The 25,083-nt window shown below is 37.1% G+C and overlaps 1 protein-coding gene across 11 annotated transcripts in view; it reads left to right on the top strand.

Annotated features, from left to right (window-relative positions):
• OTOGL (otogelin like) overlaps positions 1–25,083 on the top strand; it is a 105,098-nt gene that overhangs the window by 39,074 nt on the left and 40,941 nt on the right. For 8 of the 11 annotated variants that reach the window (XM_074902798.1, XM_074902800.1, XM_074902805.1 and 5 more), the window contains exons 26-32: positions 12,516–12,650; positions 13,115–13,261; positions 14,905–15,024; positions 17,181–17,297; positions 20,043–20,199; positions 20,740–20,766; positions 24,608–24,775. In XM_074902798.1, coding sequence (XP_074758899.1) covers positions 12,516–12,650; positions 13,115–13,261; positions 14,905–15,024; positions 17,181–17,297; positions 20,043–20,199; positions 20,740–20,766; positions 24,608–24,775 — 871 coding nt within the window. The remainder of the gene's footprint in view (positions 1–12,515; positions 12,651–13,114; positions 13,262–14,904; positions 15,025–17,180; positions 17,298–20,042; positions 20,200–20,739; positions 20,767–24,607; positions 24,776–25,083) is intronic. The other 3 variants (XM_074902806.1, XM_074902799.1, XM_074902797.1) reach the window with 1 other exon arrangement.

Here is a 25,083-nt window from a genome sequence, read left to right as displayed (position 1 = left end):
GTCTGGCAGCTACATGCTGATATTCCTCATAGCACACATTTACAGTACATTGCTGGCTTTTTTTTGTTTAAAAATACCATTACTGACATTTAGAAATATATTCTATTACTAGCAACAGTATTGTTCATTATCACTGTTGCTAATATTAAGGCTACGAGTCTGTCTTCTGAGTTACCGTAATGTGCTTAGAAGAACATTCATTTTCTGTCAACCCTGTCTAACCTTAAGAAAAAGCATGGTTTCTCAACATGGACTACTGCAAATAGTTTATTTCATGTGTGCTTTAGTAGAGTATTCACAGCTGTGATATAAAATAGATCAGCTCCAGATTTTTTTCTTTGTTAAAAAAAAAAAGAAGTGAGGTTTAGAAAAGATAGTAAGAATCCCTCATAGCAAACTCCTGGCATGTATCATGTTGTCTCATAAAAGAACTCTTAATCTTAGAGGTATATGAACCTTTCAACAACCTTACTCCTTTAAGATGCAAAAAATAGGTGTTACTTTACCTGTAAAAACACCTTGCCTGTATGATGAGGTGGAAAGGTGGGTTGTCAGTTTTTAATTTTTAAGCCATCCAGCCAGAGAGATGTGTAAGAAAAATCCATGCTGCTTTTTCAAACTTTAGTATGATACTAGAATGTTCTGCTTTTACAATCCAATGTCACCTGCCACTCTACTGCATAAGAAAGTACCTATCTGGAAACAAACCATGGGAAGTATTTGGAGTCCAAGAATAAAGTTGGCAACTACATAATTAAGGCATGTGGCAGACTGCCAACAGGTCTTTTTTTCTTCAGGTGAACATGATGACACAAATGACAAAAATGCTGCTGATGTAGATCTCTCTTTCAGACTTTTCAGGATTTTTTCAGCTTTTCAAAATGGTGGGGGTTTTTTTGTTTTTTTTTTTTTTTTTCCTCAAACTTAGCTAATGTGAGAAAGCATGGCCTAATTTCTTCATAACTATTCTTTCCTCTTCAGTACATGGAAAACTCTCATGATCTGTATTGAAGGACTGTTTACTTCAAATTAGGCACTGCATAATTGTGTCTGGAACAGATGATGTATCTGTGGGCTCATTTTTGACCGTGAAATTTTTGGTGAAGTTTTAGGGGGGAAAAAACAAAAAAGAAACAAAGGATGGGATCTTGCAGTAATGCCTAAGGGCTTTGAGGGAACTAAAACACAGAACTGATGAACTACATGATGTGCAATCCTGGAATCAGGGGAATGGAAGGTTGTAGTATAACCAAATATTTTAAATTACTCCATGGCTGAATTTGGCAGGAACAGAGCCATATGTCTGATATATAGATGAAGGAAATTAATAGAAGTTACAATAAAGAAAATTACAATTGGGGAAGAGTTGAACTTGGTTCTTTTGTAAAATAAGTTAATGCATGACGAATCTTCTGAGTTATTCCATGAAGACAACAAACATGGATGAGGATGATCAGTTCAATATGTGTGTTTTTTAGCTCAAAGACCTTTTGGAGACAGATTTCAACAAATATTTTTTTAGAGACTAGTCTCTCATAGGATGAGAATGGAGGTTCTTTGAGACATGAATTAAAAGTTAGAAGTTAAAAGACAGGAATAAATGACCTTTGTTTAGAATGGAGAACTCCATGCATGCTGAGTCCTGTGTTCAGCATCTTCAGAAGCAATTTTGGAAAGGTGGTGTGAGGATTGAGGTGAAGTATGCTATTGGTAAAGAATCAGTCTGAACAGCTGAAACAGAGATGGACCACCAAAAGGTTCAGAAGATCTTATGGCAGAAAACACTGCATGATAAAATGGGGGATGAAATTCAACAATGAAATATGCAAATCAGTGAACAGAAAAAATAACTGTAACTATGGTTGTGGGATGTGCCAATGCTACCATGAAGATAGGCACTAAATTAGATACTACTATGCAGGAATGGAATTTTATGTGAGAAAGATATTTAAAACAGTGGTAACTGGCATTTTCCTAGTGGCAGCCTGAGTGGTAATCCAAATTGTTCTCCGTTCTCCAATTTCAGATACACTTTTGTATGTGTGTACACAGTTGCACCACAGTTGTAGCACATACATGTTATGTAGTTGTACCACATACTGATGTGGTTAAACTACATTATATGTGCAGACATGATAGTGTGATGAGGCTGCTGGGTTTTGAAGTACACTTTGTTGTTCCTAGAGCAGAGGTTTCCATGGCTGTCTCTTCATAATCATCCTCCCCTATATTGTGGCCATGTGCAGTAACATTTTTTAATAGTAGTATCAGAGTAATATAATGTCTCCTTCAAGCTACTCTTTGTTCAGAAGGTATGCAAGAGAGCCCTGACTCTTATAGCCTGTTATCCAAATAAACAAGCCAGATAAAAATGTCCTGTCTCTTTTACTGGTCTTTTTCCTCTGAGAAGTGGACTGCTTTGTCTGTGCTATTTTATATACTCTAAACAAAGGTGTTGTAGCAGTTCAATAAGGGAAATGATAACTACAGTAAATTTGTTGGCATACTAGTTCTTCACAGATGTAAAACTGAGTCTAAGAATTATTATAATCTGAATCCCATGTTCCCAGAGGCATGATAATGCACTATTCCTATCCATGTTACCAGCTCTCACTGTTTGATTTGGCTGTTATCACCCCTAAATGTGATCTGTTCAAATAGGTCACTGTATTGCACTCTACCAAACAAAGAAGTCATCCTTACCTTTTACTATGTTTTTAATAAGGAGCTCTTGTGCTCTTAAGGGAAAAAAAATCAAGTATCAACTTTCAGCCAAATATGAAACTTCATACTTTGTTTTCAAGATCAGTAAGATCTGTCTGGCTTTTTTGTTTAAGGTGAGAGTAGGTGTATGAAAAAGTAATTTATAACTAGTGCAACAGATATATCCATTGGTCAGAAAATGACCAAAAAATTTTAACGCAGAAATTAAAAAAATTAGGGCAGTAATATCTCATGAAATGATGATTTAATCTTTTCAAGGAATTAGGAGTTACATCACACACTGAGAAGTAAAGTCCCTGCATGGATAAATGACATTCACAGAGAAGACATCAATATTTGCCTCTAAGATTTTAAAACCTCAATAATTTCAAAGGAAGAAAAGAAAAATCTTAGCAGACCGACTAATTTAATTTTTATCAGTGTATATCATGTAAACATTTTAGCTAATCTGAATACTGATTAATTTAAGACAACCAATTTCTTAAAAAGATTTAAATAGCTTGCTTTCTTCCATTTTCTTGCTTACCTTCTGTCTTTGACAATGTTATGTTCTTTCCCTAACAAAATGATGTTATTTTTCTAGAAAACTTTTACTGCATGTTATTTGTACTTGGGGTTTATTTCTTCAACTTGCCTTTTTCCTATACTTCTGCTTTTATAGTAAAATTGCTCTCTATCACACGTGTTGGCCTTTTTCTAGCTTTGTGATGATTTTCAGTCCTTCAGTTCAGTGAATTTATTATAGCTTATAGGATCAGCGGCCTTGGAAACCCTCAGATTTATTCTCTTCTGAGAAGCAGAATTACTGGTTTGGGGGGAGTCTCCAGGCAAGAATTTAGAGAGATAGCCTACCCATCAGAATATCCGGAGCTCTGTTGTAATGCTTATCTGCCTTTAGAAACAAACCCAAAACAACCCACTGAAATCTTTCTATTAACTTCAGTAGGTTGTCAGTAAGGTCCCAAAGCCAAGAAAAGGAAGGACTGTTGTATTCCTGTATCCTGAAAGATGGAGGTCAGCAGAATGAAGCCCTCATCCTCAAGTATTCACATTTCATGGATTCACATTTCATACTTTAAAGTTTGTGATAAAAATATTTTCAGTTCTTTTCATCTGACATTGGGAGTTTGGCCATTTTAAAGTCACCTTTTTAATATTTTTGATGCGACCATGAAGGCTCTTTTAAAGCCAAAGTTATTACCAGATTTAGTGTGTTGGAGCATCATGAAAGCAACATCCAGACATTTGATTAATAATTGAATTGTTATGCCAATTAGAAATGCAGATGTAACTCTTTGATTCAGGAGGCACCACATGAGAGCCCATTTATTAAGGCAGAGGTTCATTTAAAAAAAACATGCATGATCTGGTGAACCACTACTACAGTTTCCCAAATGATTATTCTATTGATGAGTAGTCCCCAGTGTTAGAGATCTGGTCTGCCCTGGGCAATATAGCAAGGGACCTCTTTTCTTGCATAACCCTTCTTTTGTAACGTGAGACAAGTTCAAAGTGCTTAGTTTATGATGGTTTTATCATATTAGAGTGCTTAATACAGAAGTTGGTTGATGCACTAACAATCTTCTGCCCATTACTTGCTCACTTATTTATCCTGATTGGTAAATTTGTTAAATGATGACTGGGCATAAGATGGAGCAATCACACACAAAGCAACATTCTTCAAATACTCATTTGTCACATCCAGGGAGGCAGAAATAGCCTTTATCCCATTTCCCCTTGTTGAATATCTGTAATTTTTTGTGCAGATCTTTTCAACATCATTTGTGCCAGGTAGCCAGTCTGTAGATCCATGAAGTCGACAAACCTATAGAATGAAATAGTATTTTGCATGGTCTCTCTCGTAGCCTGTTTGGAAAATCAATACATTCTGCTTGCTGCTAGTACCCTATGGAGGACTCAAGCTGCAGGTTCACAGTTAACCAACATTGTCAAGCTGGCTGTTCATAGTTAAGACAAATATTTTTTTTTTTTAGACTCTGAAGATTTTAATGCAAAATAAATAATGTTGAATTTGAAATGAAACATGTTTTGAATTGGAAACCTGACCTAAAAATAATTTTTATCTATTCAGGGAATAAAACTGCAACATGGGGTTCCAGTCAAAATACCTTTAATTTTTTAATTAACATATCTAATCCTCAAAGCCACATTCCAGCAAATAGTTTAATGAGTAAGTGATGTGCCAAAATATGCCCACCTAAACCACTTGTCAAATAATTTACAGCAACAGTAACTGTGTAGAAATAATGATGTGTTTCTTGACAATTTGTGTGCAAATTTGTGTCCAAAAAAAGCGAGACAACATTTTGGTAAAAATATTATTTACTGTGAATAGTTTGCCCTGCTCTAGTTGCAAAGAATACCGACAGTTCAGTTTTCATCAGTCCCATGATTTCAGATGAAACTTTTCTGGATGCTTTCTTTTTTCTGGGTCTCTGGAAATCCTGTAAGGGTCAGTAGTGAGCTCCCTGTGGGAGACATCCCTTTCCATCCTTGTCTTCAGCTGGAAAGTACAGTGCTCAGATAACGTTGGCTTGTACCTGTTTTTCCATTTGTTCTACCCCTTCTGTGAGCAAAAGATTTGATTACAGTTGGCAATGGATTTATGCTCTGGTTCCATTTTCTACAGATCAGTGATTTCAGACTCAATTACCTCTACATGCCTTTCCGTCTCCACCATCTGATTCTCCAGACCATTAAATTATGCAGTCAATGAATCACTTCTATTATTCAACAAAGGAAAGATTTCTTTCAATTTGTGCAGATTAGCATGGAAGGCTTCCAGGAAAGGCTTGGAGAAAAGTTTCTTGCCATGAGAATGGCAATTTGGAGGCGGTATTTTCATGGTGTGACTCAGAAGTTGGATCCTCTTTCTGAGGACCCTGTCATTTAGCGACCACACAGCTTGAAGAAAGTGACCTTTTCACCTTGAGTTTCTGCTTTTGGGTTAATGTTCATCATCCAACAGCCCTTTGGCTATACTGACTCTAAAATGTTATAATCTAATGGCTGCCTGGAAAGGCAGTTCACTGTAAGAATGACTGCCTGAGTTGGATTGCCTCTGGTTGGTACAGCTTTGTGGACTGCTGATGCCCATCTCCTACTGACACAGCAGTGAAAGATGAGCAAAACCCAGCATCATGTGCTGCTGTTTCAGGCAGCTGTATGATATGTTGGCAGCAGTAAAATGAAAGCCTTTTGCTGTGTTTGAAGTGGAGGATGCTCAGGCTAGTCACCTGTAGATGCTGCTTAGCAGTTTACGGCCTCAGACTCTGGGTGTTAGTGAGCAACAAGAACTGTGAATTAAATTTACTCTGGTTTAGGTGTTAGGATATGAGGGGTTTTTTTTCTGAATGCATAGAAACTAGACTTCAGCAGTGTAAATAAACACATTTAACATTTGTTATGTTTAAAAAGATAAAAGCTTTGTGCAAGTTTCAGTTTTTTAGCTCCTGCCATCATTTGCTAGAGCTCAGAAAAGGCAAATTTATCACTAGTATGTCTTGTCCTTTTTATTTCCTGTTATGTTGTGCTTTATCATTACAACGAACAATGATAAAATATTGACATTTATCATGCACTTATTAATAAAACATTTGTAAAAGGTATGATATAAATACCAGTTCAGATATTTAACACTAACACCATCAATTCTGCTGCTGATTTCTGATTCAGAATAGCTCATGTTGCAGAATGTGTCACTTGGAAATGAATATTTGAATGTTCTCAAATCCTTAATCTCAGAATATCTCAATTTTAATTAGAAAGGGATTGCAGTAATGTGACCTGTGCAAAAGCCAGATCTGATACACAAGCAGGCAAAGCCAAGTAAACAAAACAAAAGAAAATCTGTTTTAAATTATCTTTTCTCAAACCTTTTAATATAGTTCTCTTAAAATATAAAAAATAAAAACAAAACCTTTCCAGTGATCTCTATCTGATAAATCTTTTTTAAAAATTAAGAAATGTTGAGTTAGAACAAGATTTTGAAGCATATAATGTAAAATATTCTGTCATGTACTTTTCGTTATTAGCAGTAAATTTTAAAAATTATCTGAATTCAGAAAATATTGTTGACAAAAACTCAGTCACCCAAGAACTCTATATTGCCATAAAATCTGCTACAAAAAACCTAGCTATAATAAACAAAATATGATATAATGATTTATATTTCCTATTGCGTGTATACATACACGCAGATACTTGTAATACATCTTTCTCAAAAGTTGTTGAAAGCTTATTCTGCCTGAGGAGTATCTTTTTGGGAAGTCACTCTTAAAGCAATAGGAAAGAGTTATTGTGAATGCATTAGCAGATATGTGGAAGTTGTTTGAGGGTGAGTCAGTAGCTGGAATAATCTCACTTCCTTTTAATTTGTATCAGTGATTATACTCAGTCATGTTGGTCTCTTCCATTTCTACTCAACTGTGCTACAATGCTAGAAATGTGTCATATCTTACAGGTGTATTGCAAGTTTCTGCTGTATTTTAAGTGAAAATAACCACATAATCTGCATCTCTGTAGAAGATGCTGAGGAAGAGAGAATTTATGTTCATGTGTGTGTGCATGAGCAATATAGTTCTTAGGTCCATAGTTCCTAAATGTGATTTTTTTTTTGTTTGGTTGTTTTTTTTAATACTTGTATAGAAATACATAACATCAGTGGAAAAACAAGTACTATTACTATTCCTTTTCTCCCTCCTGTAAGAAGATCACCTGCTATCTTTCCTATAACATTGCTTCACAACTTCCATGTGAATTTCTTCCCAAACTGAGACAGCGTGTATCAGTGCCATCTGCTGACTCCAAGCAATATTGCTCCAATGTTTGGAAGCAAAAGCAGGGATTAAATAGTTACACGCATGTATATATAACATTTTGAAATGGTACAGAAGAAATTATCACACCATCAAAATGAAAGCCTTGCAATAGGAGATCCTCCTTGGTGTTAATTGTGAATGAGTTTTGCATAATGAATGTGTTTTCACTGATTATCTGGAAATCAACACACACACACACACACACACACACCCCACCCCACCCCCACCCCCCCATAAAATGGCACAAGAAACTAACAGAGCAAGACCATGTCAGGTGCCAAGGCATTTGTATGCTCTACAAAAACAAATATTTACACGTAAATGCTCACTAAATCTGCACTGATGCTCTTCTCCTTAGATCAAGCTTACCAGGAGTGATAGTTCCAAATGTTAAGTTCTTTCAGAGGAAACTCAGAGCCCAATAAATAACCACTAAACTAATTCTGAGTTTTCATAAAATTTCCTGAAATGTTAAATCTGAGCAGAGCTAATGATATCTCTCTGAAAATATATAGGAAGGAGAAAACAAATTATAGCTTTTAAAATACTGTATTATTTTTCAGCATTTTTAGAGGTTTTTGCATTTGTTTGTGCATGTGGCTGTACATGAAGACTTCTAAGGAGTCATAAAAACAAAAGGAAAATAGAACTAATCTATCTCTATCCCATTCCCAGTATGTACCTAGATGATTTTATGGCCACTCTAGTTTGCAAGTCTAGTAGCATATTGTAGGGAACAAAACAAAAATAAAAGGGGGAAATCGGGGTATTAAGAATGGAAAAGAATGAGTCTTTACACTGAACAGTTTGAGAGATTTTAATGAAACTTTCACAGAAGACAAATACAGCCACTTTTAAGTTGTCTTCTATCAGACTGAATTTTGACTATGTAAACACACTGCAGTGTTATTGTTGGTTGATAGCAATAGAAAGTTTCTAATGGGATATTGAAATAGAAAGTTTCTAACAAAAATAAACCCTAACATTCCCAAGCACTATTAAAAAAAAAAAAAAAAAAAAAAAAGCAGTGCTTTGCTTTTTCGACTAGGAAGAAATATGGAAAAAAAGTGCAGTGAAGTCTAGAAAAAGAATGTCCTGAGAAGCAGGACTGACAATGAGCTTTTGACTGACTGCCCAGAGCTGTGACTCTGTCTTCCCTGTTGCTTGGCAACTCCATGTTATCACAAAGAAACTGATATTAAGTTGGAACAGGCTGGATATGGTAATTTACGTGGGAAGATACTCTTGCAGTGGGAAAACCATTTTATTTCTAGTCTGTGTCAGCGTAAGTAGGTTTCACATGATGAACTGTAGTACATCCCCTGTTGGGTGCATTTTACCTAAAAAGGTAAAGAGTGACTCTGACTTGGAAAGAGACCGTGCAGGAAAAAAAAAGAAAACCAACACCCCTCACACACACACACCTTGTTATTCATTAGACCTGCTCCTAGTGTTTACTCAGACATTTCTTCCGGCAGTAGTGACAAAAGCTTGTTTTCATACCTGTGTGGATCCAGTGCAGATTAGAGAGATGGAACTTGATCATTGTCATTTACACTATCACAGTGCCTAAGAGCTGTTGAGATTTGCCCAAGACCTCACTGTCTTATACAAACATTAAAAGATGATCCTCACTTTATCTGAATATTCCCTGTTCTTTTGTGTTGGCAATAGTTAAGTGCTAAGTTTCAGTTGCACTTTTTTTCTTCCCTGCTGAAAGAAGGGGCTGCACATGTGTCAGTTACAGAATAATTTGAAGACCATTATAGAAACTGCCATTCAACTTTGAATTTGGCTGGTACTGTATGGCTGGAAAAGGACTCAATTTTTATTGAGGTGTATGGAGAGAATGGCAAGGGTATGTACGGAAAGCAAATCTTATTGTGAAAGCTTTGAGCCACAAGAGATACGTAATCCATAATAGTGTTTTTATAGGTTGGCTTTAGGTCTAAGATTTAATTAGAGAGAAAGCAGAAATGACACAGGATTTAATGCAAAGCCCTTTTTCTTAAATGGCTAGTTTACTCATAGCTCTACTCAACCACCACCACTGTCTCTCCGCATTTCCATCCTGCATAATTTCTAGTAATTTAACACCAACATGCAGTCCTACAAGTAAGGAAATACTTCACATGTCTTCAGGACTCCCTGTTCTGGCTTTGGTCAGCAAAACACTCCCTTGTCTCCAGGCTTTTCTCTACTGCAGAGTTAACTTGAAATATAACTCAACTTTTGCCCTTGGCTCAAATCCTAACCATACACAAAAACTTCTGACTTGAGTGTGTTGATGCTGTTCAGCTGAAGGGATTGGCCTGGACTGTCAGAAGGCAGAGGCAGCAGCTTCAATTAGCATGGCTAATACAGCTACCCACTGCTGCTCCAAGAACTTGTATTCATTGCCAAAAAAGGTGTATTTTTACTGTGGGATAATTAGCCTGAATTATCCTTATTTAAAATAAAGCTCTCCATCTCTTTTCTTACAGTGAAGACATTGCTTTCCTATTAAATCAGAGCATCCCCTTTTGCTGAGGCTAAGCTAACTGAAGAGGAATGAACTCTGCAATAAAAACAGCCCACAATGTCCTAGGCATCAAATAGACCCATAGATTTCAAGGAAAGTCCTTTTCTGAACTGACTCATGGTGGGGAGGTAGCTTCCTTGCTCACTTTTCATTTGGCCAGCACAGAATGTATCAGCTTGCATCCTATCTACCAAACTAACGAGTATGTCTCCTTTTTAACTTACCACGTCACCTCCAATAAATGCAAAAATGCTCTGGGCTGTTATCTGACTTGGAGGGGAATAATTACTGGACTGACTCCAGCAGTAAGCCTGGCTTAATTAAAACACAGTGCATTTCCCAAAAAGGTAGTGACCAATTTTATTCTGAGTGCAACCTAAAAGAACTTTATAAAAGAATGAAACAGATGAACTTTGCTTTACCCTGAAGCTTTCAGTACTTTTAAACTGAGGTCCCCTGCTAAATCATGAAGAGCTGATTTCCTACAATCTCTTACCACTAGCACCTAGTGGCTAACTTTACCCACCTTAACTACTGTCTTCCAAGCTAATTGCTAACACATACCACCTGTTTCTTATGCCCTGGCATTAGGGTAACGTAAAGCTTGCAGGCAGTCTCCCCTACCTTATGTTCATTGCATTTGCTCACACTTTGCTGTAGAGTGTTTTCTATGCCAAGTAGCAGCATCCTCTGGCTCATGGGCCATGATAGACTAAGGCCAGCAAGGCTGTAGCATCTCCTCTGTGTATCAACGAAAACACTTCCCATCATCTAGGGTTGTTTGTTTGTTTGTTTAGATTGAAAGTGTTCTTTAAACAGTTTGGTCACTATAACTTTTATTAAGGTAAAAAAAACCCTGCTTCCTGTAGCACCAGTATTTTCTGTATGCAGTGTTTCTCACTGGTGAGGAAAAATTGCTGATATGTTTTTTTATTCTTCAATTCTGATGAGCACAGAACAAATAAGGGTACAAATGTGAGACAGGCAGGGTATAGTTAGGAGTATCTATGCAGAACCTTTCTAAAAGTTCCCTGGAGAGAGATGCTGCAGGCACAAACCAAGGCAAGGGACCGCTCCCATTGAGGCCAAGTGGAGCTCTCCAGGACCATTGCTGGGAGCCAAGAGGAGTTCCCAGGACTGGGGAACTGCTGAAAGCCACCATTCCCACCTTACCCATTGTGTCCATTAGCACCTGCAATTAGTTTCAGCCAGTCATAGTCTCAGAGAGTGTTTAAAGAAGGGTGGGTGTAACAACAGAAGTTTAACCAGCTTTTTGTTTCAAACTCTACCCAAGTGTCTCACATAAGACTGGATGGCTGAGCAGGTGAGATATACAGCTTGACACCTCCAAGATTTTTATTTCATATCTGCCTCAAGTTTGTAATGACTGTAAGATTGAATTTGATCAAAAATTAAACTGGATTCAGAATCACTGTTACTAGCTTATATTAATGTTATGAAGTTAACTCTCAAATCTTTTCTATCGTTATGGCTTCTTGCTGACTTTCAAGGATTAGTACAGAAATTACTTGAAAGGCAAATTAAAATAAGAAATAATAACAGTAACTCAACTTTATTTTTGTTTGTGGTAGTTTTACCAACTCCGAAAATACAGCTGGTCTTTGTTCCAATACTAATCCTAGCATGGAGAATTACAAGGTGCATATCTGTTTACCTCAGGGTACAGAAGAACCACAGAAGATGTGGGCGAATAAACAGACATGTTGAGCCAAGGTGCAGAAGTGATTTTATGTGCCTAGAATGCAAAATTAATTTAAAATCTGGTGAGCCAACAGATATGGGATTGGGAAGGCAGTAAATCTGAATTTTGGGTACTAAACCATCAGACAACAGAGTACACAAATCTTCTGTTAAAATAACCCCACAAACAAAAATGTCAGCAGAAACCTTTGCCCCCTCCAATAACATTGAGCATGACTCATGGTTTTCTGAATTTTGATGTGTGGTGGTACAAAAATTGTTCTACTACTGACAGATGGTAGGTTTCTTGATTTTAAAAATATGAAACCAGCTTGATCTCATGTACCTCGGTTTAAAAATAAAGCTCTTTTTATAGCATGTCTCAATTTTGACAACCATACTGTGCAGTAAATATTGGATACCATGTATGAGCACATTTTAAAAGCCTAAACCAGACTCTTATTTTAGGGGTATTTTTTGTGAAGTCCTCAGAAAGGGGATTTACAGCTGAATGTAATGGCTCTTTGTGTTTAAAGTTTGAGTTGATTGTGGGTTCAGCTTTGAATTTTAAAATGCATTTCCTTGTTTAGCAGCTTGCTTAAATTTAATTTCAAAGATGTGTAAATACTAAGTTATCCATCTTTTTGTGATGGTAGGCCTGGAATAAATCTGCAGGAGTGAAATGCAATTGAACCTACAAGTAAAATGATTTCTATTTCATATTGCAGAGCACAGATAACTCAAATATATCTATAATTGCTCAGAACAAAAAGTGCTTTGACAATGATATTGTGTGCTCGAAGAATATTTTCATCACTGTTGGAGACACTGAGATTTATTTTAGTGAAGCTTCTGAGAAGCAGGTTAGTTATTTTCTTTCCCTTTGGGTTGCCCCTTAAGATAAGCATTGTAAAGTTGCAAGTCTAAAGGAGCATATTTTTGGAAAACATCTCTTAGCAGTCGTAATAGTACAAGTGTCTAGGCCTGGATAAAGCGGCAGGTCCCAGGAAAAATCTTATTATTTTAATTGTTTTTTTCAAGTTCTATTTGTCCTACAAAGAAGACTGCTCAAAAGCCTCAAGGAGTTGAAGTTGGCATTTATTTGTTTCTTTCCACTTGGTTTTGAAAGGGAAACGAAAGTACAAAATAGCAAAGCAAACTTGAATGATTGAAAAGACAAAATATCAAAGTATTCAACAACATTTCTAGTAATATTATTAATCAGCTTTATGCTAAAGTGTTCTTCAGTATACACTTTGTTATTAAATGGTTGCATACCTTGGTATAATAACTTTATTAGATCTTAATAAATATTCATTTCTGTCAGAAGACCTTAAGGGGACAGAAAAACAAATCTAACTATCAGCTTTGGAAGGCTGGATATTATACTGTGATACACTTTCCAGAACAGGACATTACAATTCTGTGGGACAAGAAGACAATGATGCATGTTAAAGTTGGACCTCGATGGAAGGTGAGCCAAAATAAAAACATGAGATTTTGTGTAGCTCTCTGTGTTGCTAATGTGATCTCTTATTCAGTAATTGTGACTATTTTTTCTTCATGACTAAATTTCCCAGTGATATAGCTGATTATTACAGTGCTCAGATTATAGCATGTCCCAGGTAAGAAGACAGAGAATGTAATTTAATGGCTGGACTCCTGAAGAGAAGAGATGGTTCCTACATGCATGTTTACTCTCTTGCTCCACACATTGCAACCTTGCAGATATGCAATGCTTCAGCTCTGACTCAAAGTTACTTTGAGGGCGGGAAGAGAGGGTTAGTTTTGAGTTAGCCAGTTCACTGCATGTTTTCATAATTGCTGAAGCCAAAAGAAAAGAAGCTTTCCATATCTAGTTTATAGCACAGGCTGGATTAGGCTGATGATGGAACTGCACCCTGAGATGAACAGATTGGAGTCACATCTTGGGTTTAAATTAAGAAGACAAGATACAGGAAAGGATCTAGACCAAAACCGACATTTAAACTGAATAAATATACTGTGACAGAATTTAGCCATGATGTAGGGAAGAATATGAGGCTCCTCCTCTTGTCAGCTGCTCTTCTCTGGTCCATTCCTACATCATCATCTGCCTTGGTGTCTCTGCAACTCAGTCTTTGGATCCTGGCAGAGTAACCTTATGTGCACATTAGATAATTACATTCCTGCTTCATCCCAACCATCTATTGAAAGGACGCTCTTTCCATTAAAAGAAAAGAAAGCATTCTATGCTAGAATACAATATGAGATTTTTTTAAGTGTTAGTCAAAGTTACAATGGCCATCGAGTATGGTTTTAAAACAACATTATTGTAGGCTTTTGTCCCAATAGCCATAAAATGCTTACTTCACATACAAGCTGATTGATCAACCATCAATATATATAGTGAAAAAAAATTCTTCTGTTTTTGGGTAAGCTAGCAGGGAGCGGAGTTCCACAGGTTGCATGCAGGGACACAAATAGTACAAGCTCTTTCTATTCCAATGACTGCTTCTTCCAGATGCTCTAATTCAGTAAAATAATGTATTGAGGAAAAATAATTCATTAGTGAGCCACAGAACCCTAGGAATCTAACTCTACATTTAACTGTTGTGTGGAAATATCTTTTTCTCTATGTATGTATATGCATGTATATGTATGCATGTATACATTTTCCATCAGCAGCACACGCCCCAACGCAAGAAAGTTCCTGTCTCTTTTGTAACTGCTATTACAAGTGTTCTTGCTATTGTGAGCTAAATTAGAGGCAGCAAGTTTTAATGACAACAACTAGTCAGGCTTCACAGCCATGAGGTAATTCACTTGAACTTTTGACTTATGGACTGGATGCACTACTAAGATTTCAGAAAAAATGATGACTAGATTCCCGTTCCTTTCCATAGGCAGACAATACTAACAGGTTCTGGAAAACAGGAAAAAAAAGAAAAACATAAATTTCTATTAAAAGTTATTTTCAATATAGAACTTAAGCATAACAGTGTGTCAGATATTTTCAAAGTGTAAGTCTGAGTTGCATTAACTTTTTTCAGTTTAAGCATGTTTTATTCTACATATGTCATTTGTACTGATTACTGACTGTCAGTACATTTTAAAAAAACCCATCTTCCCTTTTAGGGTAAACTGGCAGGTTTGTGTGGAAATTTTGACAAATATACTTCAAATGACCTGACTACATCAAACAACATGGAGGTGAGAAATGCACAGGTGTTTGGAGACAGCTGGGTATTAGGACAGGTAAGTCCCATGTCCAGTAAAAATTTAGAAATAAAAGGTGATCATTTTAATTTAAAAAGGAACATGCTATAAGCACTTGATGTACAGGGATTTTCTAAACTGATGGTCAGTCTATAAGAGGACATTTTAGTTTTTATGTCTGTAGATGTGAAACATGTTAATAATGTCTTATGTCATAGAAAACATATACTGAGTGTAAATGAAACAAAACAATCTCTTTAGGGAAGAATATATTTTTCCCTATATAATTATCATAGCTGTCTGGATTTCAATTTTCTACAAAGTTACATACATTGGTTCTGATATTTTGGATTCATCTCAATTTTAAAACCAATTGTAATTTCTCTGGTGTTGTAGGCGTTAGGTTATAGAAAGTAAATAGAGTCTGAATGCTGGAAAAACATCTGGAAAAAAGTTACTAAAAAAAATAAATTGGTGGGTGTTGGGTTTTTTTTGTTTGTTTGTTTGTTTGTTTGTTTTGTTTTAGTTGCAGTTTGTGAACAGAGAACAAACTGACAAAGCAGTGGTGGTGAAGGGGTGAGACAGAAAAAGCTCAGATCAGCAACAGTCACAATCCAGTATGGGAACATAGTTTCTAAGGAGAATGAAAACTCAGTATTTGTAAAGCACTCCCTTAGGATGTCTGTGAGAACCAGTTTTAAATCTGTTCTCTCCTTGACTCACAGCAGGAAACTGAACCAAAACGTCTCACCTCATGAAAGAATATGATACCTATTCTGCTTTGGAGTAAAGATTCTGAGGCTTCGCTCCCTCAATATCTCCCTTTGGATCTATATAACTCTATATAAAATGTTTAGATTGTGTGAGCAAGCAAGGCAAATATGTAGTGTTGGTGGTTATACTGCTCAACTAGAAGGTGGTACATAAAGAAATGTGTAAATACTTTGTATGAAGTGTTTGAGTTTTTCTTTTCCAAACTATCAGTTCAGTAGCATCTTTTAAAAAGTGTGTAGTGTTTGTGTAGGATTCTAGGATGTTAAAACTTTTACTTATGCAGACCAAACTCACACTTTCTTTTTTGTGGCCATATATATTTATATATTTATTTATTTATAATTTTTAAAAATATAATGTAATCTGATCTCTGTGGCTGCCAGAGCACTCAGGATCTGAGTTCAACGTTGGCCTCACAGGCAGCCTGTGCTTGGCCAGACTTGACACTTCATCTGCCTCTGCAGTAGGCATTAGAGATTTTTTCAGAAAAGACCTTTGGCCTTCATAGGGGTGTACCCTGGTCATGTTTTCTGTAAAACCTAAATCTGTAAAGGAGTATTTGATAGATGGAGGCCTAGAACCCAAATCTGCTAATGGCAAACGTGCTTGCATTGGCACCGTGAAGCCTGGGATGCTTCCAGGGTTTCTCCCTCCTGGGAGTGGCAGCACATCCCCCCATGGCAGCGTCCGAGCATCTGCACAGGAGGGCAGCTTAGGTGGGCAACTGCACTGCAGCTGAAGCTGCGTCAGGACACCCCAATACTGCCTATGGATCCATTGTTACCCCTTCTGGTCTTCCCTGCTGCACCAAGAGACTATGGTTTTGGATGAACTTGAGATTTCCGAGCTGAGTGTTGTTTTGTAATGTTTTTCTGTTCGTTTGTTTTTCTTCTTTAAGAGAGAGTTTAAGAGAGGGAGTTGTATCTCAGCCGTTTTTGAGTTATCACAATGATCTTTGACTTTTTTTTTTTTTTTTTTTTTTTATGGGTTGCTCTCTTCCTACCGCTGCTTCTTTATTTGAACTTACAGGGCTAAAGCCATCTGTAGTGTGACTCCATTTAAAGTCAGTGCAAAACCACCAGGGATGGATTTGGACCATGGATTTGTTTGTGATGTTACAGTTGGTTGCTCTGGTAATGATTATAATGTGTCACAAAGAAAACATTTTGTCTTTATGCGCTGAGCAGACAGCAGGAACGTTTTAGTACTTCAGAACAAACCACAAAGATTCTTTTTTGTGCAAATGCTTTCAATTACAACAACAAATCAGGGAAAGGGGAAGATGAAGAAGATAGGATTTAAAATTTATTTTTGTTTTCTGAGTATGCAGGTATTGAATGATATGATACTATAGTGTACCTGAGTCCATGATAAACACACCTTCATATAAAATGTTTGTGGTGGTTTTGCTTGTTTTTAAGTGCAAGAGCCCAAACAAAACATTAAGACCATGTGAGGTACATCAGAGCAAGTTCCCTTATGCCAAAAAGGAATGCTCAATTTTATACAGTGATGTTTTCGCACCTTGTCGCAATGTGGTAAGTTTATTAAATATCCAAGCTGTGTTCTCATGTAGGAAAATATTAAAATTCCAGTAAATAATTTCTTCTTGCCATTTCCCTCAGCCTGAATGCTGTGGAGAATACAGAGTAGAGCCCTGCAAGTATCTCTGTGTGGGTGGGCTATGTTTGTGCAGAGCTCACTGTTCCCTTCAAGACTGGAGCCTAAACAGAATAGTGATGACTGTGAGCCATGAGTTAGTAGACTGGATAATCAAGGTTCTGTTCTGTTTAGGTTTTATTTATATAGGTAACTAGATTTTTAAGGCTTTTGTATATATTGTAGGATTCTAAAATGTTTGTGTAATGTGCCTACAGCTTATCTCAAATGGTTTTCTTTTGTTAACTGTTCTGCTCAATATAGAAAGAAATATGAGAGAGTGAGTTTTCAGCTTCGGAGCTATTGGTATTTTTAATTGGCTGACAGCTTATCTGCTTTTATCAAAACTCTGAGGTTTGGTGTTTTTGTTTTCCCAATACCTGTCTGAGCCTGGGGCTTGAGTTACAAGAATGTCCTTATGTTCAGTCTAGACAAGATGGAGACAACAATGGCTTATGTGGGAACCTTTTATTCCATTTTGGTCCACCCTTTATCAGTGCAAGACGTGCTCTATACATTTTGCCGTATTTCTGATTTTAGCCTCACAAAGGTATTTAGTTATCGAAGGTGTTTCTTTACACCTGTGCTAGCAAGGACTACTACAACATTTCATCTCAGTCTCTTATTTTCTTTACAACTATTAATACTAAATGAGATCATTAGATGTCCCCGCTGAACCTCCTGACTTTCAGGACTGAAGTTTGATATCAACATGGTTAGGAATTTGCCTGAGGAGGAGGTTGCAATAGCTTAACCCGAGAGATTTATTAATGTTGACTTTAGTTACTATGTGAAGAATTTTTTGAGCATGTGCCTGAGAACATAGTGATTAGTGTATTTTCAAAGTGGAAAGTAATAAATAAAAAGGGAACTTTTAAGAGTTTTTAAGGAGCTGTATTACTATAACTCATGAAGAAAGATGTTTTGTCTTGAACATTCATCTAGATATTATCCAGGTTGTGATTTAAAATTTGTAAACATTATGCCAGAAATTTAGCATAATTATGCTTAAAAATGTATGTCAGGTGCAAAACATGTCATTTAATTAGTAGTCAAGGGTTTTCACATGCACATATCCATCTCGTATGGGACAGCCTGTAAAGCAAACATCTTTCAGGTGTTTTTACAACCAATTTCATCAGTGCATGAAAATACAGCTCTTACACATGTAATGTTAAGTGACCTCCTGTCAAGGATATCTGCAGTTGACTGCTGGCTGCATGGGTGGGGAAGTGGGCACCAAGGAAATAAGGCTGACTGACAGAGACTGACACTAGAGGCACAGAAGGAGCAGAAAGTGTAGATGTGGGTTTCAGGATGTGCTTGGAGCAGTGCTCTTACAGTGACTCTTTCTGTGTGGGTGGTGGAGGATCCTGCCGTGCATGGAGGCAAGCAACTGCCTGTGGGACAGGCAGTTGTATAGTTCAGCTGAGACTGGAAAATCCTGTTTTCAAGGAGACAAAATCTTGCATCTCTGGGTGGCAGTAACTGATGGATTGCAGTTGCCCAGCTAAGCACTGAACTCAGCAGGGGCTGAGGAGCCTCAACACTCACATTAAAAAAGGTCTTCCTCCTAACTCCTGAACTTAGCAGGAGCTTTGACCCAAGGCTCCCTGTTTGTTACAACAGCAGGATGTTGCTGACCCATGGAGAGATGCTGTCCTGCAGAAATGAGAGACAGGTTGAACTCTTTGGAGCCAATCTGCTGTTTGGTAGTTCCTGTGAAGATATTATAACCATTTTCAAGGGATCTAATGCTTGTGCCCACACCCCAGGGTATCCCTGTTTTCAAAATAAGAAAAAGAATGAAAGCAAAATGGCATCTCTTTCCACTGAAGGCAGAAAAAGAGTCTTCGTATCCCTGCCAGCTTCTAGAAACTGCCATCTGAGAAGCTGTTTCCATGTTAGATAAGTGCTGTTTTGTTACTGTGATGGTATTTCTGTAATATGACATGTACCATTTGAGTGCTATATGACTGAGCTAGACCAGAGTCTAAACCAAAAAAAAGCATTGCTTTAAACATTCAATATGTTGAGTAAGAACACTGGTTTGTAAATGTTGCTCAACATACACAAAAGATGATTAAAACTCAAGAAATATTGTATCATGTAACACCACAAAATAATGTGATAGGATTCTAGAGTGAGGATGTGAGTTTCTGGTCTAATGAAGGTTTGTGGTCAAGCTTTTTTTCCCTGACCAAACTCCCCTCTACAAATTATTAATTACTTGATAATCAGAGCTGCAGCTCTTACTTTGTTGTTCATGCAAAACTGACAGGATGACTATAGATGGCAGTATTTGCTTTATATAAACAGAACTTCCAGCTCAACATACTCTCCAAAATCGATGAACAACAAGTGTATGGACAGGCATAGTTGTTAATAACCACTAACTGAAATTTTCTCTTGGCCTGTAACATAGGTACAAGCTGATCATTCAAAGTGTAATTTTATATAGGAATGTACACAAACCTTGGAAAATATCTTATTTATGTTAAATTATTTCAGTCAATCCAGAGGTAGTGCTCCTGCTGAAACTAGTGCAACAGGAATTTGTGCAGCTCATGCAATTAAGTCACCAGCCCTCTTTTCTTTTCTTCCCCCCCCCCCCCCCCCCCCAGATTGATGTGACTTCTTTTGTCAAAAATTGTCACACAGATACATGCAACTGCAATCTCGGTGGGGACTGTGAGTGCTTGTGTACCAGTATTGCAGCTTATGCCCACAAGTGCTGCCAGCAAGGAGCAGCAATTCACTGGCGATCTCCTTCACTCTGTGGTATGTACCTAGGCTGGTCTTGCACTGGAGCTAATCTTTTGAGTCATTTTTGGCCTTTTGCTGCCTAGTAACACAGGTGCATAATAAATGTACTACTACAAATTTTTCAAGCTGTCTGTGTGCTAGCTATTCAGTCTTATATACCCAAATTTGTTGTTTTACTGAAGATGGCTGTCTGTGCTCAGGGTACGCCAGTGCAGAGACTGCTGGAAAGGCACTGGTATACCAGATCTGGGCTACGTCTAGTGTTCTGTGTAGGGCTGCAATGAGATTCAGTCTGTTCTACTTTTCATTGGCAGCAGCAACAGCTCTTGGCTATAGATTAATTCATGCTTTAGGTCTGCTGTCCTGGCACATCTATTTAAATACAGCTGTATGTCACCAAATAAAACTGGAAGGAAATAAAGTCACTGACTGAAATATATTATGGAAATGAAACTTCCTCTGATGAAAATTAATGTTAAATTTTTAGGATGCAGATATGCATAGATTCTGTTCTTGCTTCATAATAATAATGTGCTTGATTTCTTTTTCTTTCAGCTTATGACTGTGAATATTACAATCAAGGTATGAAGTATTTAATATTACTGTCTTTAATTCATCCTCATATTTCATATTTATATACCCTGCTGAATACACTTACTCTTCATGTTTTCTAACATACCAGCTAGCTATGTGCTAGAAACTAATCTGTACTCCCTAGTTTCAAAATGGAATCCATTTTTATAAAGCATTTAGTTACAGACAATTCCCCACATTGACCACTCTAGAATATGGACAGCATCTTTGATGTACTATTCTACCATTTTTCTTTCTGTATGATGCTATTTTGAGATATTTGTCTCCCCTCTTCATTTTATTTCTCTTCTGAAAACAAATATTTGAGACTTTTTTTTTTTTTTTTTTTTTTTTTAATAACAGTGCACTCAGACTAACCCTGGAAGAAAATATAGTTTGGTAATTTCTCTCTTTCATAGGTTAGAATGATTTTTTTTTTTTTTAAATTTTATTTTTTTCTGTACTCCTGATTTGGATGTGTGAGTTTAATGATCTCAGTAAGTTAGCAAAGTAAGTCCCCATGGGCCTTTCTTGTCTACTTCCAGGGACAGCAGTGGCATGGAAGCAAACCTCATAGTTGTAAGCAAAACAACACATCTGGCATTTCAGATAAAACATGATACAGTGCACACTGCAAATAGAACTATCTGTAGCTTGTGCTGAGAATAATCTGTCAGCTGTAGCAGTGTTGGAGGTTATCTATTTTCCATTCTCCCTGTTCCCTAGGGTAGGAATGCATAGTCACAATACCTTGAGCTCACTGGACATTCAAATCCATTAGAAAGGAGAGGCAGCCTGGAGTATTGCATGGCATTTTGCAACGTATTCCCTGTCTATTTAATATCATTACTTCATTATACTGACTTTTTCTTCCCTCCTGTTCTGCTTTGGATAGCTAAAATACTGTTTTTCTGTGCAATATCTCATGTATTATTTGAGATTTTTCCTGTATAAATACAAACAATCCTACATTAGTAAGGAATTCAAATACTGACACATTAGTGTGCATCTTAGAAGGTTATACAGGGTTATCACCATTTGAATTTTCATCTCACTGAACTAATTGCCTTTGGCACAGGGAAATTCAAGTCCTCTTCTCCAAAAATGAATGGTGTGGATATAATGCACCTCTGATGATACTGATTTAAGATTAATCAGAATAATAATTGAATTGGCATGATAAAAAAGCCTCATAAATTTTATGAACATTTGTCACACTATGTAATTATCTTCTAGGTTTTCATTCTGAAGGGACTTGCTTTGTTTTATTTTTCCTTCTTTCATTGACACATGAAAGAGACAGGTCTGGTTCAATTAAAAACTCAATTGAATTAATTGATGGGCTTTTTCTTTGACTTGGTGATTGTAGTTTTAACATTGCTTCTATTTTTAATGGGTGAAGGTCAGTGGTCCAGCTGTGTTGAATGATCTTAGTAATCCCTAATGTCTCAATTAATAACTTCATCATATTCAATGTGGGGGTGGATTAATGCACTATGCAGCATATTTTGGCAGTCAGGGTGGAGCTCTAGAAGGGTGTTAGCTTGTGCTTGTACTGTGTATTTCAGAACAGGGACCAATTACATTTTAAAATTGGTAGGTTACAGAATTTTATGCACAAGTCTCACAAGTAAACTGTCAAGAACAGTTCCTCAGAATGAGAGTGGTATTCATTTAACAAACTTAATTCCTGTGGCATCTCCTCTTGTATTTGGATACTGTGCATGTGCTTTGTAGGGAACAACATACTGAAAAGGAAGGGAAACTTGACTAAATGCAAAGATATGAATGTGACTTTTGATACATCTTTTTTAGCAACTTGCACCCTATAATGAGCATCATATAGTAGATGATTTCTTCTCCAAAAGTCTGGCTCAGTACAGTAGCAGTATGTAAATCTTCCTAGGTATAGCTGACTTTCCATAATTTCTTTGCAATAAGGAATTTTGTCTTATTTAAAAAGTAGTAAGGTGTACTGGCTTTGGTTTGGATGGAGTTAATTTTCTTCATATAGTTACAATGGTGATATATTTTGGATCTGTGATGAAAACAGTGTTGGTAACACACCCATGTTTTAGTTGCTGCTTACACAGCTTCAAGGCCCTTCCTGGTTCTCACATCACCCCACCAGTGAGTATGTTGGGGGTGCACAAGATGTTGGGAGGGGACACAGTTGGGACAGCTGGCCCCAACTGCCCAAAGGGATTTTGCAGAAGGTATGATGTTGTGCTCAGCAGTAAATACCAGGGGTGAAGTTTGAGGGGGCTGCATTGCTCAGGGTCCAGCTGGGCTTCAGTCAGCTGGTGGTGAGCAATTGGGGTTTTTTGCATCACTTTTCCTGATTTCCCCCCCCCCCCTTTTTTTTAAAAAAAAGAAAACAAAACAAAACCTCGTTAAAACTGTCTTTATCTCAACCCATGAGTTTTTTCAGTTCTTTCCCTCTGATTCTCTTTTGGGGGAGTGAGCGAGTGGCTGTGTGGTGCTTAGCTGCTTACCAGGATTAAAATCAAGGATGGCATTAGGCACCTTTCGACCACCAAGTGCCAGCAAAACACCTTTTGGGACTAGGGTGGCTCCTCCTCAGATTGTTTTTTGTTCTGCAGGATGGCAAACTGTTGAATCTTTATGGAAACTTTATCAGCTACAGTTCGTTCCTGCTTTTGCCTCCTCAAGTCATAGGCAAAATGTCTGTTAATATGTAGGGATAAACATTCAGTGATTTAGAATAAAGAGTCTTTCAAAGGTAAATTGTCTTGCCACTTCTTTACAAGTGGTCATTTTGTGGCAAGCTTATGGGCTTCATGTGCATAGGAACTCCAACATAAAACCAGTAGTTCTTTGCATGCAATTTTCTTCAGACACTGGTGTTTAACTTCTAGATGACCAAATCTCATTATTATGAGAATTCCTTCCCTATTGGAAGAGTCATATTTGAAAGAAGCTCTCTTAGGCTAGGAAGGGGTTCAGTCTTTTCCCTGTAAGGATTAAGAGCTTTCACAAAACTTATGCATTTTGATTAGTACTCATGAGGTGAGGTTTAGAACTATGCTGTTCTTTGTTCTTTTAGTGGGATATAGTGACAAAGATGGATGCTGTTGTATCTGGATGTATCCCTGTGAGCCTTTCCAGTCCAGCAGAAATAGCTCCAGGGGTTTGCTCTGGGGCATGGTTAGGCCAGCACCATTTTGGCAGTGGTACCAGCTGAAGCTGTTATCACCGTTATACTGGCATGAGCTTTTTAATGACGATGGGAAAATTAGCTAGTTATTTTTCAGCTGAAGCATTTAGGATGGCATAATAAATGGGGCAGTAGTGGGAAAAAGCAGTTTGTGGGAGAGGATGAACTAGACAACTGTTTAAGCAATATTGCTGCCAAAAGTTGAATTACAGCCTTATAATTTGAAATCTGTTTTGGGGTGGGGGATGGGAATTGCCTTATTGATTTTACAGTAGCGTCAGTGTATACATGGGGAATAATATTAAAGATGCTCTGTTGGTCTTTCAAAGTGTAGAAATATGGACATGTAAAAGACTAAATACCATAAAAAAAGCAGCCCAGATTTCTTTCTTGTATAGGTCATTTTGTGAGGATAGCCACTCACACTTTTTTGTGCCCACTTTGTATCTGTTGTAATCTGGCCAGCAAGCAAAGAATAAGGGACTGTATTGAACAGATAGATACAGACCTACTCCAGCATAATACCTTGAGGCACTGAACTGTAGTTCCAAATTTATGTGTTTCCTAGTATGGCAAAATATTTAAGACCATACATTATGTCAACTAATACTTAAGTTTTGTATGTTTTGCAAGGAAGATTTTTATTTTTCTAATTGATTTTTCTTCCCTTAGGTCTTGGTGAAGGACCCTATATTCTGGCAAGTTACAGAGAGAATGGCACAATTATAGGAGCCAACGTATCTAGTAGAAGGATATTTCCCCTGTCTAGAACCAGAGCATATGGAAATGTATTTTTCAGTTTCATGATAACTCCAGGTCTTTTCAAAGATAAAGATTTATGTAAGTGTTCTCAACAATTTTGCTAATGGCAATACATATTTTTTAAACTATATGAATGGTCTTTGCTGCATCTTCTAAATTTCCTAAAATGGTCTAGATATTTTTACTTGTTGGAGTAAGTGAGGATGAAGTGGTCAATCTAAAATTGGAGGAGGAATACTGATTTTTTTTTTTTTTTTTTTAAGATTGGAAAACTTTGTTGCTAGCTTTAAAGCTGACTTTTCAAAGATTGCTTTAGAGATATTATAAAAGATGAATGAATAGAATTCCTTTGTGAAAAAAAAGTTAGTTTGTATAACTGGAAACTG

The sequence above is a fragment of the Athene noctua genome, chromosome 3, assembly GCF_965140245.1.
Source record: "Athene noctua chromosome 3, bAthNoc1.hap1.1, whole genome shotgun sequence".
Classification (NCBI taxonomy): Eukaryota; Metazoa; Chordata; class Aves; order Strigiformes; family Strigidae; genus Athene; species Athene noctua.
Note: the sequence above shows the minus strand (reverse complement) of the source record. Positions and strands in the feature narration are given on the sequence as shown.